Source organism: Tetrahymena thermophila, assembly GCF_000189635.1.
Source record: "Tetrahymena thermophila SB210 genomic scaffold scf_8254763, whole genome shotgun sequence".
Lineage (NCBI taxonomy): Eukaryota > Ciliophora > Oligohymenophorea > Hymenostomatida > Tetrahymenidae > Tetrahymena > Tetrahymena thermophila.
This window is the reverse complement of record NW_002476522.1, coordinates 200,061-214,330: the sequence shown is the minus strand read 5'-3', so window position 1 is coordinate 214,330 and position 14,270 is coordinate 200,061. Positions and strand designations below refer to the sequence as shown.

At 22.9% G+C, this 14,270-nt stretch overlaps 4 protein-coding genes across 4 annotated transcripts; 2 read left to right on the top strand and 2 right to left on the bottom strand. All coding sequences in view use genetic code 6, as the record gives it.

Moving 5' to 3' along the window:
* Positions 1-851: 851 nt before the first annotated feature.
* Positions 852-1,202, top strand: TTHERM_000561209 (hypothetical protein; the record flags this gene model as incomplete). Its single annotated transcript, XM_012796132.1, has 1 exon — positions 852-1,202. One exon carries the CDS (start codon positions 852-854, stop codon positions 1,200-1,202), a length of 351 nt encoding a protein of 116 aa, XP_012651586.1.
* A 1,782-nt stretch (positions 1,203-2,984) lies between these two features.
* TTHERM_00561190 (acyl-CoA synthetase (AMP-forming)/AMP-acid ligase II) lies at positions 2,985-5,381 on the bottom strand. Its single transcript, XM_001010173.2, has 4 exons — positions 4,839-5,381; positions 4,098-4,750; positions 3,499-3,896; positions 2,985-3,422 (listed from the first exon to the last, which is right to left on the bottom strand). The coding sequence occupies exons 1-4, from the start codon at positions 5,374-5,376 to the stop codon at positions 3,104-3,106; spliced, it is 1,908 nt and encodes a 635-aa protein (XP_001010173.2). The 5' UTR covers positions 5,377-5,381; the 3' UTR covers positions 2,985-3,103.
* A 2,018-nt stretch (positions 5,382-7,399) lies between these two features.
* Positions 7,400-10,177, top strand: TTHERM_00561180 (kinase domain protein; the record flags this gene model as incomplete). Its single annotated transcript, XM_001010172.2, has 17 exons — positions 7,400-7,491; positions 7,568-7,657; positions 7,714-7,803; positions 7,872-7,964; positions 8,015-8,104; positions 8,164-8,253; positions 8,606-8,695; positions 8,745-8,834; positions 8,896-8,985; positions 9,040-9,129; positions 9,208-9,297; positions 9,354-9,443; positions 9,493-9,582; positions 9,641-9,730; positions 9,786-9,875; positions 9,930-10,019; positions 10,093-10,177. The coding sequence occupies 17 exons, from the start codon at positions 7,400-7,402 to the stop codon at positions 10,175-10,177; spliced, it is 1,530 nt and encodes a 509-aa protein (XP_001010172.2).
* A 450-nt stretch (positions 10,178-10,627) lies between these two features.
* On the bottom strand, positions 10,628-13,000 carry TTHERM_00561170 (acyl-CoA synthetase family (AMP-forming)/AMP-acid ligase family protein; the record flags this gene model as incomplete). The annotated part of the gene is made up of 4 exons (XM_001010171.2): positions 10,628-10,946; positions 11,001-11,398; positions 11,622-12,274; positions 12,652-13,000. 4 exons carry the CDS (start codon positions 12,998-13,000, stop codon positions 10,628-10,630), a joined length of 1,719 nt encoding a protein of 572 aa, XP_001010171.2.
* Positions 13,001-14,270: the final 1,270 nt, after the last annotated feature.

Here is a 14,270-nt window from a genome sequence, read left to right as displayed (position 1 = left end):
AAAATATTAAAAGTGAAAGAAGATTTGGTATAGATAAATTTAAATACGTTAATAGTTTTTTTATTATTTTTGAGTAATTATAGTAAGTAATAAAATTCAAAAACTGAAATAGATGCTATAATATGTTAATACTAAATGATAGAAAGGAAAAATAAAAGTTTGTTTGTTAATCAAGTAAGTAAATTTGTTAATATTAATTGTTTTTTTAACATTCTTTATTTTTAAACACATTTAGAAAATAATTTCATATTAATTTATTTAAAATATTGATTAAGCTTAAACAAAGTATTTTTAAATAAAGATTTCTTAATTTTTCTGATCAAATTGGATTTACAGATAAGATTATCACTATTTTTTGTTTGTTTGTTTGATTGTTTTCTATTAATTTTCTTAAAATTGTAAACTCTTGAAGAGAATAGAAAGCTTTCCTAAAAGAGATACTCAAAATTTTATTGGTATTTGTTAAAATAGATTTGAATAAAAGAATTTATTATAGAAGAATAAATACATTATTATACATTAATATAGGTTTGCATTATTATTATAACTATTATAAAATTAAAATATTTATTTATATATTTTATATATTATCTTATAGTTTTTGTAAAAGAATTTCTATTGCCTTTAAGATTTAGAAATACTAATTGAATGATTTATATATTTATTGGTTGATCGATTAACTGATTAGAGAGAGGAAACAATTTCTGATATCCTATTTACTTAGGATCTTTCATCAGTTTCTAAATGCTAATAAATATATTTAAATAATTCTTTTATATCTTTTTCCATTCAAACCAACTTATAAGCTAATATATTTAATAGAGTCTACTGTTTTAAAATAAAATTTTAGTATGAAAAGTTTTAAAGCAGTTGAGAGCCTCCTGATTGGGCAAGATAATTCAGAAGTTATTTATATTTAGTTGGTTTATATAGCTAAATTATATTGCCCAAGTCAATTGTAGTCTGCAAGCCTTTTAATTCAGCATATTTAGAGAGAAGCACTCTCGTCTTTAAATTAGTTGTTTTTAATCTATTCTAGCTTAGCAAAGGCATCCATAATATCTTAGGGAACATCATCTTCTTATTACCCATTAGAGTACTTATTTAAATTAGCCTTTGAAAAGTGCATTTTTATGTCTTTAGGAGTGAGCTTTAAACGGTAAACTGGTCTTTCTTCGTATTGGAATTACATCTCTGTCTGATTTAGAAAAATTGTTGTTATTTATTTTTAATATATTATTAGTTTTTTTTATAAATTAATTAATTAATTATTAAATTCAATATATCCAAAGCTTATCTATTTAATAATGCCAATTGTTATATCAATTTCCATTTATTTTTAACATGAGATGACATCAAGGAAGAGTAAAACAGATAATATATAAATATTCTTATTGTTAATTAAGTAATGCTTTAAAGACAAAAATAGTCATCAAGTACTAGTAGAATTATAATTTAATTTAATTGTATAAATTAATTTAGTAACTTTAAAATGTATCAAAAATCTATTTTAAATTTTTATGATAGACCATTAAAATATACAAAAATAAAATAATTTGGGTCCTTAAATAATAGTTCAAGTTTTTGCTCTAACTTTATTTACATTCAATTCAATACATTATTAATTTGAATATAAATAATTTATTTTTAAGAAAGCTATTTATATAAATTTTTGATTTCGTCAAAATCGTCAAATTTAAAACTCTTGATCGTCATAGAAAATTAGTAATTGTCATATATATTTGCATACTATTAAACTCAATGACAATACAATTATCAAAATGCGTAAATTGTTTGCATTATATTATATTTACTTTATTTTGTATGCAATTTACTATTGCTAATTTTGTATTTAATTAGCATATGATAGATAAATTATTATTTAAGTCTAGCATATTTTCATAGCAAAATATAAGTTGAGCAATCCTGATATTTAGCCTTCATTATAAACTAGGTATTATTAGTTTTATATAAACTCCAAAATACTAATTCTTATATAATCTAATTTTCTCTTATCGTCACTTTAATCTTGAATATTATTATTTTATTAAATAAAATCCACAAATCAAAATATCAATTTGCCTATATCATCAAAATGGCTTAATTTAGATTAGGAAATTAATATATTTTATACTCTACTACTCAATTTAAGTATAACTGTGCTTTTTTAGCTATCTTTAATGTATATATATTAATATTTTTATACTTTTTTGTTTGATAAAAGCTAATGTAAAATGTAATTAAATTGATTTATAAAGATTATTTATTAAAAACTTATGAATTTGTTCAAAAATTATGCGTTTTAAGTTAGAAAAATGAAAAAATAATTCAAATTGATTTAAAGTGAAATAACATAAAGATAAAGAAATAAATTTTCATAATATTTATTAATTATTTAGACAAAACTTAAAATAACGCTTTTAACACTAAAGGAATTTCGAAACAACAACAGTAAAAGCATTTGATTAAGAATAAGATTTCTATGAATATATTTTCAATAAAATATATTAAAAATAATATTTTTTAAGATAAAAATTTATATTATTAAAAGAATAAAGAGTATTTCTTCTTAAAACACTAAAGCAATTCAGAGATTAGATAAATAACTGATATTTTGTTGATATTCATTAATTTTATTATGTATATATAGTTAACATTTTTTATTTATAAGTTCATAAATATTTTTTTTACAAAAAAACATTATAATTGCTCATTTTACTCATATTTATATATTTATGGTAAAAATCAATCAAATGAAAAATTTTTGAATTATTTATTTGAAAAAAAACTAAAAAAATTAAAATAATAATCGAAATTAGAAAAAAAAAGGTTTTAGTTGATAAGGGTTTTAAAATGTTGCAATTTTTACTCAAAAATCTACAAAATCTAAGATCATGATTGCAGTTATAATATAAGACAAAAAGTAAAAAATTTGTAAAATAAAATTATTATCATTTAGAAAAACTCTGTAGTAAAATTAATATGTAATTGAAAAGAGTTATTAATATATGATACTAAATACAAACATAAAATGATTTCTCAATTTTTACAGATAATATTAATAAATAAATACATTTAAACTGGCTCAAATAACTTAGATAAATCAATAGCTCCTTATTTTATACTAATCAAATGCTTTTGGGTTTTATTATAATTCTTTCTTCAATTCATCTAGCATTTTAAATTTTTAAGGTTTACCTGTTACAGTCAATGGAAATTCATTTACAAATTTAACATATTTAGGGACTTTATAATGAGCTATTTAACCTTTGCAGTATTCAAAAATATCTTTGCCTTCTAAGACTTAGTCCTATTTTAACTTTATTAAAGCGAATGTTTCTTCTCCAAACTTTTCATCAGGTACTCCTAAAACCTACACATCCTAAATACTTCTATGAGATCTCAAATATTCTTCTATTTCTCTTTATATTTATATTGTTAATTTAGTACATATAAAGCAAAAGCAAAAAGAATTTGAATGATTAAATAAAATATTACTTTGGATAAATGTTTTCACCTCCTCTAATAATCATTTCTTTAAGTCTACCTACTATTTTCATGTAACCTCTCTCATCGATTATTCCCATGTCTCCTGTTTTTATCCACTAATCTTAATCTATTGTTTTGCTCGTAGCTTTTCTGTCTGCCCAGTATTTTTCCATCACACCAAATCCTCTAATACATATTTCTCCAGATTCTCCAATTGGAACAATATGACCTTTTTTATTTATTATTTTCACCTCAGAATGGGGGAAAATTGTTCCTACAGTAGTGCACTTATCTTCCAGACTATCATTTTAATTAGTCTGGAATATAATAGGAGAAACCTCTGTTTATCCATAGCATATCTAAATGTTTGGGACATCCCATTCAGATATTAACTTACTCATTAATGCCTATTATTTATTTAAAACATGATTATTTGCTTGCTCAATTATTTTAAAGTTAATATTCTTAGTTATTAATTTAATTTTTGATTTTCTACAACTTTTATTGATCAGTAATTAAATTCCTTTTAAAACAAACTTTTCAAATTTTGTTTATATTTACTAAAAATAAATCTGATTGATTAAAAACTATATAATATTAATAATTACTTATGGGCATAAAGCTCCAGACATTACACCTTTTTTCAAAGTTGAATAATTATAAATGGAGGGATTGGACTCATATTCTTTAACATATTCTAAAAACATTGTAGGTACACCATAAATCGAAGTACATTTATATTTAGTCACAGATTCCATAGCCTTCTTTGCACTAAAACCTTCACTAGGCATCACTACTGTAGACCCAAAATTTATAGCACATAAATTACCCAAAACCATGCCAAAGCAATGATATAGAGGGACTGGAACACATATTACATCTTTCTCAGAATATCCTAATCTGTTACCTATGAAGAAGGAGTTATTTAATATATTAAAATGAGTTAAAGTTGCTCCTTTTGGTAAACCTGTTGTTCCTGATGTAAACTAAATGTTTGTAGCATCATCTGGACTAGCAATATTCATAATACGGTCCAGTGTTTTAAAATCTTTTAACCCTCCCATTTATAAGACATCTTTGTAATTAATCATACCAGGAGTAACTTCGTCATCTATACGAATTAAATATTTAAGTGAAGGTAACCTTTGGGATTTAAGAGATCCAAACTTGCTTGTTTTTAATTCAGGAGCCAAGTCATTAATGAATTAGATGTAGTTACTTTTTTTGTGATGAGAGGCAAGTACAAGAGCTTTGCATCCAACTAAGAATAATAAAATTCTTTAATTAAAATTGAAAGATGAAAACTTAGATTAAAAATTGAAATAAAGATGAAAAATTGAATGTCTTACCCTTATTCAAACAGTATTCTAGCTCATGCTCTTGGTATGCAGGGTTTATATTAACAAGTATTAAATCAGCCATTGAAGCTGCAAACTAAGTAATACACCATTCATAGTTGTTGGGAGAATAAATACCAATTCTATCCCCTTTCTTTAAGCCCATGTTTAGGAGACCTGCTGCAAACTTTTAAATTTCTTTGAAATATTCTTGATAAGTAAATATTTTATTTTGCTCATGAGATATTAATGCTTGATTATCAGGAAATTTTTCGGATGTTTCTCTAAGCTTTTATCCAATTGTAAGATACTATAGAGGAGTATTGGATGTTCCGTTCAAATAAGACATTTTTTTAGGATGAGAATGTGAACGTGCCGCAGTCATATAAGATTAGCAATAGCTCAGTCTTAAAAGATTTTTAAGCATTTCTACTTATGAGTGTTAATTATGCAAAAAAAACTATAAATAAATTGATTTATGAGATATCTTGTTGGCTAAGATTTATTTATTTTATAAAATTTATTATTTAGATTTTAACTTGCTGTCCATTTCTAGCGTATTTTATGTACCAAAAAATTGCATAATCAATGCATTAAGTTTTTAAATGGAGAGCTTGTTATTACATCACTTTTCTAGCAGTTATTAATATTAATGTTTAAATTATGGTTTTTCATTATATTTAATGAGTAAATATAGTTCTTTAAGTTGTGATCGCAAATTAATTCTAAAATTTAGTTTGAAATTTTAATTTTGTTTGATCAATTTCTTAAATTTTTTTAATTGCATTTGTTAAATTACAACTAAATTTCATTAAAATTTGTTAATTAAAATCCTGATTTCAATAGACATTATCAGAAATCAAATTAAAAAGTTCACGAAACATGTCATTTTTACATGAAGATAGTTTTGAAATGCAATTGCTACTATTTTTATCACATACATTTATTTTACTCACTTTTTTTGTAATCTGAGTGAATTAATATTGCAAATTTTTATATTATTAATCAAAAAAGACAATAAAACTCTAATAACATCAAAAATATAAAATTTTTGTATTTTTAAAACATAAATGCATTTTAATGAATAAAAACTAAAATTTGAGAAATAATTTTACTTTGAATATACTAGTTTTCCACATTAAACTGGTATAAATTTTGGATACCAAAAACCTATCAATCAATAATAAAATTGATTTATTAGCTTTATTTTACTATTTTTTTTAAAAAAATATTCAAATATTTGTTTTACAGGAATAGAAAATATCTTAAAAAGAGATTTAAATAAGTATTACTAAAAACTATAAATAAAAATGTTGTCTACATTTATCACAATTATTTATAAAAAAACACTAATATTTATTTTATCCTGTTTTGTATAATTTATTTAATAAGTATTTTTTCTCAAAAAATGATTAACAAAAAGAAAAAAAAAAGAAAATAACATTACCATTATCATCACAAAAGATTAATAAAACAATGATAAATAAAATGTGAAAGATAATTATGTATGATAAATAATAGTAATAAAATAAAAAGTCCTCATTTGAATTAAATATAAGAGCAGATTTTATTTTATTAATTAATTAGTATTTATATTATATTTATCATATCTTTAATAAGAATTGAGAATATTTCTTTAATAGAAATTCAAAATAAAAACAAAATTTAGCTAATTTAATTATTTTTTAAATGTATTAGAATTTTTTAAGATATTTATATCTAGAAAAACAAAAAAAATATATTTTGTAAAAGTATATTTTAATATTTTTTTTATTTATTTATCAAAATATATTTTGAATCAATAGTTTCTTAGCATAATATAAACTAACAAGGAAAATATGAAAAACAATAGTTAAAATTAATTTTATAAAACTAAATTTTAAAAAATTAATTAAAATTTCCAAATACTTTTAAAATTTTAGAAATATTTTTTAATTTTTTGTAGACGTATTTTGTGATTTATTTTATAAATAATTAATCACTATTTTCTAAATAAAACTTGTTTAATTGTTTAAAAATGTAGAGTAAAATAAAATTAAGTAGCCGCTATTTATTTTAAATTTAGTTATTAATAGTAGTTAAAAAGATTAGAAAGTTATCCATCACTTAATTAAAAAAATAAACTATAATTTGATTGATGCATTTATGGATAAAATCTACTTATGAATGTAATTTTTTTTATAAATTAGGTTTTAAATAAGTTCTATTAATAGTTAATTAAGAGATATTTTATCATTAAATCACATTTCATTTATTTACCTTTTATATTTTTCTTAGATCAAAATTGCTTGTTTATTCATTAATTCATTGAAAATTGATTAGAAAATTTATTAATAAAAGCAATTTTTTAGGAAGAAGAACTTAGCAACTTAAATTCCCTTTTTATTTATTTGTTTGCATATTAATCGCTGTAAAAACACGTCAATCAATTCTAGTTTAAAAATATTCTCTTTTAAACAGTCGATAGCATTTAAGATTAAATTAGGTCTTTGAACTTTTTTTAAGTTAAGAGCTTTTGAAATAACATTTACAATTGATTTACTAACTTACAGATAGCCATTATTAAGATATAAATGTCTGATAAACTAGTTATAAACAGCTTAGAAAAACTATATTTGTTGCGATTTTTAGTTCCAGGCATGAATAAAATAGCTATCTAATTAAAGTGAGTACATTTCATTTAATTTTTTTTTGAACTTTGAGCAATACTAACTCTTCTTTAATACCATTTTTATTTATAGTAAGAGTATTATAGATAGCTCAGATGTAAAGAAAATTAGAAACAATCTCAAATATTGTACTTCAGTTCAAGATTTCGAAATCTGTTTATAGTAAATTTGACTTAAACATTAATATTTTGTTTTAAAGCTTGTAATAAACAAAACAGTGACAATAATATCATTCCAGATAGAGCGAAGTTTTTATCAGATGGCATCAAGTCTCTAACAAACGCTAAAAATTTAGTTTTATATTTATCGTAAGTTAGTTTATAATAAAGGACTAATTATTTGAGATTGTATAAAATTAATTTTTAATTATTTTTAGAGATAACTAATGTATTGGAAGTGAAGGGATAGAATACATAGGCTAGTCCCTAAAGAGTTTGAATTAGCTTGTTTCACTTGAGTTGATTTTAGAGTAACTAATAAATTTAATTTTAATAAATTAAATATTTAATTGCAAATAAGGCATAATTAAATTGGTTGCATCGGAGTTGAAAAGCTTTCTCAAAATTTGAAATTCTGCACTTCTTTACAAAAGCTTGAATTATCTCTTTAGTAACTAAAAAGAATAATAAATAAATAAATACTAATATATGATTTTAAATATTTAATAGTGAAAATTAAATTTCAGATCAAGGAGTTCTCAGTTTAAGTCAAGCTATTGAAAATAACACTAATATGAATCATTTGAAACTCTATTTAGGGTATATAAATCATTTTTTTCATTTTTACTTTTTATTTTAAAAAATATAAAAAATAATTTTTAAATTTTAAAAAAAATTTTCTAAAAAATCTAATTTTGATTTGCGAAATAATAAATTATTCTAAAAAAGTTCATGAACATTAATGAAATGTTTAATTTCTGATTTAGAACTTATCAAATTAATTTTTACAATGCAACTTGATTTTAATTAATTAGAAAAATAGATCAAATTACAATAATTAAATAGTAAGTTAACATAAAACAATTTTCTACGACATTTTTTATTTCATAATTTTAACCTTTCTTTGAGTTAATAAAATCAAAAACAACTATTTTTAAACAAACTAATAAAGGAAGAATTAAATTGGCTTCATTGGTTCTAATAGTATTACAGCAGCAATATCTAAATGTTAAAACTTGGAAAAACTGGAGCTTTCGATATAGTAATTTATTACTTATGCAGTGCTTTAATAAATTTTAAAACTAAATTAGTGAGAATAATATTGGGGATGATGGAGCTTCAGCAATAGGAAAAAATTTAAGTAAATGCAATTATTTAAAGTAGCTCAAAATCTACTTGGGGTAATAATTCATTGATGTCTCAGTTGCAGTTAATAAAATTTAAAAATACATTAATAATTAGTACGAATTAAATTAGTTCAAAAGGAGCTTGTGATGCTGCCTAAATAATCAAGAATTGTGATAAAATATATAATCTTAAGTTTTACATAGGGTATGCTTTACATATTTTTATCAATAAACCAAAGTCAAATTGTATTTTTATTAGAATAAATAAAATTGGTTCAACAGGTGCACAAGCGTTTGGAGAATCTCTCAAAGATCATCCCAGCTTGGAAAAAATTAAAATCTATTTAGGGTAATACAAGAAAAATAATTTTCAAAAATTATTAATATTTTAATATTTACTTATTAATAATTATAAATATAAATATAGAGATAACAATATTTAAGATTAGGGAATAGTAGGTTTTTCTCAATATTTGTCTACACTAAAGAAAATTAATACTCTTAAGCTTCTATTACAGTAATAATTTTAAGAAACAACTGACATTTAATTTTATTTATTTATATTTTTATTAGGAATAATTAGATAACGCATTCTGGAGTAGTTGGGTTCTCTTAAAATGTGAGTAAGTGCTAAAAAATTGAAAATTATGAGTTCATGCTAGAGTAAATTAAGATTTTAATTTATTTTTTTTAAAAAAATTCTAAATAAAAGAGGATGTATTATAAATCTTGAAAGTGCACAGTAATTTGGTTATGCTATACAAAATAGCTAAGATCTTAAGTAGCTTTGGTTAGATTTAAGGTAATTTGTTACATTTTTTTACTATAAGTGTAAAAATTTTAACAAATATCTAAACTAGAAAAACAAGGTTGAATAATGAATCATTTAGTGAATTAGTTAATCAGCTAGGAAATTGTTCGAAAATGGAACACTTAACTTTATCACTCATGTAAGATAAATAAACAACCAATAAAAATATTTAAAAAATGATTTGAATAAATTAGGAAAAATAAAATAGGAGATGAAAGCATTCAAATTTTTGGGTAAAATCTGGTAAAAATGACTAATTTACTACATTTGAAGCTATCTCTTTTGTAAATAGAATTTATTTAAAAATTATAACAAGCCTAATTTCAAATATTTTAAAGCGAAAACAGACTCAGTGGTGAAGGTTTTATAAGCTTGGTTAATAGCTTGATTAAATGCAAGCAAATGATATCTTTAGATTTAGACCTCGAGTAACTTAACTATAATTATATTTTTTACACATATGGTAAACATAAATTTCCTTTACTAAATCTCTAAATATAGGGACAACGATGTTGAAAATATAGAACAAATTGATAAGATATAGAGGAAATTACTAAGATTAGTTTATTTGTATATATCAATCTGAGAGAATATATAAAAACAAATAAATAAATTCAAAGAGTGAAATAAAATATTAAGATTTAATATGTGAATGCAAAATTTAATAATTATTAAAATATTTATTATTATCTAATAATATGTATTATTTTCTATTAATACTACTAAATAAATCAAAAATATGTTGAAATTAAAAGTAAATTTATGTGTTTTTTTTTATTCAAGAAAGAGATTGTTCAACAATAATAATAGGGGAGTATTAATCAAAGATTTCTTTTTGTAATTGATTTTTCATTGCAAATATAATACGATTTTAATGTAAATTCCAAGATAAAATGCATTAATATATATATATATATCTTTATTATTTATTTGTTTGTATGATTATAAATTACTTAGTTAATTAATTATTTATAAAGTATTAGTAAGTCATTTATTTGATTTTGAAGACAATTAGTTAGTTTTTGTCTATAAATTATCAATAGTGTCTAATTTTATATTGTTCGAAGATTGCAGGATTTTATTTTTATTCTTCTACCAATTCTTCTACCATTTTGAATTTTTAGTATTTTCCAGTTACTGTTTGAGGGAATGAGTCTACGAATTTTACATACTTAGGGATCTTATAGTGAGATATTTATCCATGGCAGAAATGATATATGTCTTTAGATTCTAAGGTGACTCCCTCTTTAAGCTTAATCAAGCAAAATGTTTCTTCGCCATACTTTACATCAGGAATGGCAACAACTTGGACATCTAAAACTTTTTCATGTCTTCTTAAATACTCTTCTATTTCCCTTTTTTTAATTCATACAATTAATCTTTTTTTTTTGATATAAATTTTTATTTACTTTGGATAAATATTTTCTCCTCCTCTAATTATTAATTCTTTTATTCTACCAACAATCTTTAAGTAGCCTCTAACATCCACTTGTCCTAGGTCACCAGTCTTAAGCCATCCTTCTTCGTTAATAGTTTCGCTTGTGGCCTTGATATCGCCCCAATACTTTTGCATAACACCAAATCCTCTTATGCAAATTTCTCCTTTTTCGCCAACAGGAACTATTTTACCTTCATTATCAATGAGCTTCATTTCGCAGTGAGGGAAGATTGTTCCTACAGTTGAACATTTATCTTCAACTGAATCATTTTCTAATGTTTAAAATACAACTGGTGAGCATTCAGTTTGACCATAGCATATTTGAATATTTTAGATATTCCATTCTGTAATCAATTTATTCATTAAAGGCTTTTCATTTAAAAAGTAAATTTAGTATTACTTACGCTTTGCAATATCAAATAGATTTTTTAAATAAATTTATTGCTAGATAGATGGATATTGAATATTAGACTAAAAAAATTAAATGCTACTTTAACGAATAATTTATAATTTTAATAATATTATATTAAATTAGCTTGTTTGTTTGTCTAATTCTATTTTTAATTCTTGTAATAAATATATTTTAAATTACTTATGGACATAAAGCGCCAGCCATAATACCCTTTCTGAGAGAGTCGACCTTATATAATCCTGGATTATTGTCATATTCTTTAAAGTATTCAATAAACATAGTGGGAACTCCATAGAGAGAAGTGCACTTGTGTTTTGTCACTGCTTCAAGAGCTTTTTATGCGTTAAATCCTTCAGAAGGAAGAACAATAGTAGCTCCAAAGTTGAGTGCTGCAAGATTACCCAAAACCATACCGAAGCAGTGATAAAGAGGGACTGAAAGACAGATTCTGTCTTAAGGAGAATAAGATAGTCTCTCTCCAATGAAGTAGCCATTATTAAGAATATTATTATGAGTTAAAGTAGCTCCTTTAGGATATCCTGTGGTACCTGATGTGAACTAAATATTAGTAGGATCGTTAGGGTTAATTTGTTCCATTACTTTTTGTAAATGATTTATATCGTCTTGATTGACTTTCTCTATCAATGTTTAGAAGTTAATCATGCCTGGAGTTTATTCGTCATCAATTCTAACTACATATTTCAAAGAAGGAAGTCTGCGTGAATTTAGCTCACCAAATTGGCAATCTTAGAGTTCAGGAGCTAATTCGTTGATGAATTTAATATAATTGCTTTTGCGATGGTGAGAAGCCATAATCAGTCCCTTACATCCAACTTTAATGAATAGTATAAAAAGTTAATAAAGAGAAGAACTACTTAGTAAAACTAATAAGCAGAAAAAAACAAGAAAAGGTAAGCAAAAATTTTTTATTTTTTCAATAAAAGTAAAAGCATAGTAACTTTTTTATCAAGAAAATAAATAGCAAATTTCAAAATATGAAATGAGAGTTTTGTAGAAAAATATTTTTGGAAATAAAGTTTGCTATTTTCTTTTTTTGAATTGACTGTAATGAAATTTTGATCAATGAATAAAAAATAAATTCTGAGTGTAACATTAAAGTCAGAAGACAAATTTATTTCTAATTTTTTGATAAAGATTTTTCTGATAGTTAAACAAAATATTTATTTATTTTTTAATAACAATTTTATACCTTTATTCAAACAGTACTCAAGCTCATGCTATTAATAGGCAGGGTTGATATTAACTAAAATGAGATCTGCCATTGAAGCAGCAAACTGAGTTATGCACCATTGGTAATTGTTAGGAGAATAAATACCTACTCTGTCTCCCTTTTATAAGCCAATTTTCAGCAAAGCAGCTCCTAGCTTCTGACAAATATTAAAGAACTCTATATATGTGAATTAGACTTCTTGATAATGGGAGATAAAAGCAAGCTAGTTAGGGAGTTTTTGAGCAATTTATTCTAACCTTTAGCCAATACTGACGTTCAAAAGTTGAGAAGATGTATCACCCTTTGTATAGGAGTCTTATATGTTCATTAAATCTATTTTGCTTATATTTGAGTGCTCTTTTGTTTGCTTGCTTGCTTATTTAGTTTTTTTAGCGAATCTGCTTTACTTTATTTAATATATATTAGATATTTTTTATAATATTACAATTATGTAAGAAAATTATCAATCTTCAGTTTTTAAATTAAAAGATTTGTATTAAAAATAAATGAGGGTTTTGCTTGAATGTTACACTCAAAATATTGACATAATAATTATAATATTATTATCAGTCATGAAAATTAAAAGGTGAATTTTTGTAAATTTATTCGAGAAAGGAGTTAATAGTATTTTGTTAGTCTGTCACTAGCAAATTTACACAACACAATCGATTCTCACATATAATTTGATAACGTAATATTTATCGATATTATACTTATCACTTAATCTGATAAAAATTGATACTATTATTTGATAGATTTGATTATTTTTCTTTTCTCTAACTGCGTTCTAAAACTAAAATTCCTTCTTTCTAATTTCCCAAATAGAATACTTCAAGCAAAATAATGACGGGCTTTTTAACTCATCTTTTTTAATATTCCGTCAAAAAAATTAATCTTCATCACAATTTTTCAAAAGAAAAGAAAATGCAAGTGACATCAATCCAGGAGTTATCACGAATAACTAAATTCTGATAAAAACTACCTTAGATTAAATTTGTTATTTACACACACAGCCAATCCAAATCATAATTTTAAATATCTTTAACTTTAAGCTCCATTTTTAGTAACAAAATTGAAGTTCAAATATCCCTCTAGTAATATCTTATTTTCTTAGCAGATTTCCTTGTTAAGTACTTTGAATATCACTATAACGTTAAATTTTAATTAAAAATCACTTTGCAAGTTAGGTATTTAGCATTAATTAGCCGTATATTATATAATAGCATAGACAACTTATTAATTAAATTTGGATTTTTGTGTACAATCAAGAAATATTTGTTTTCTTAACAATACAAGATACAAAAAAATTTATTTGTTTTAATTAACATGAAAAGTTGAAAAAAGTCCTTATTATTTTCAAAAAAAAAAAAGAAGTGATTAAAAATACGATGCGTAACCAAGATAGAGTCTATCAGAAATGCAAAAATAATCAATTTTTATATTTTTATCACTAATTATTGATAAAAAATATATTTTTTATCTTATATGTGTTTTTGATATTTATCAATAATCTACTTTAACTTTCATACTTAACTTTCTATAAATTAACAGTTAGTTAGATAGTAATATAATATTATTAAGCTGAGAGCCTATGATAT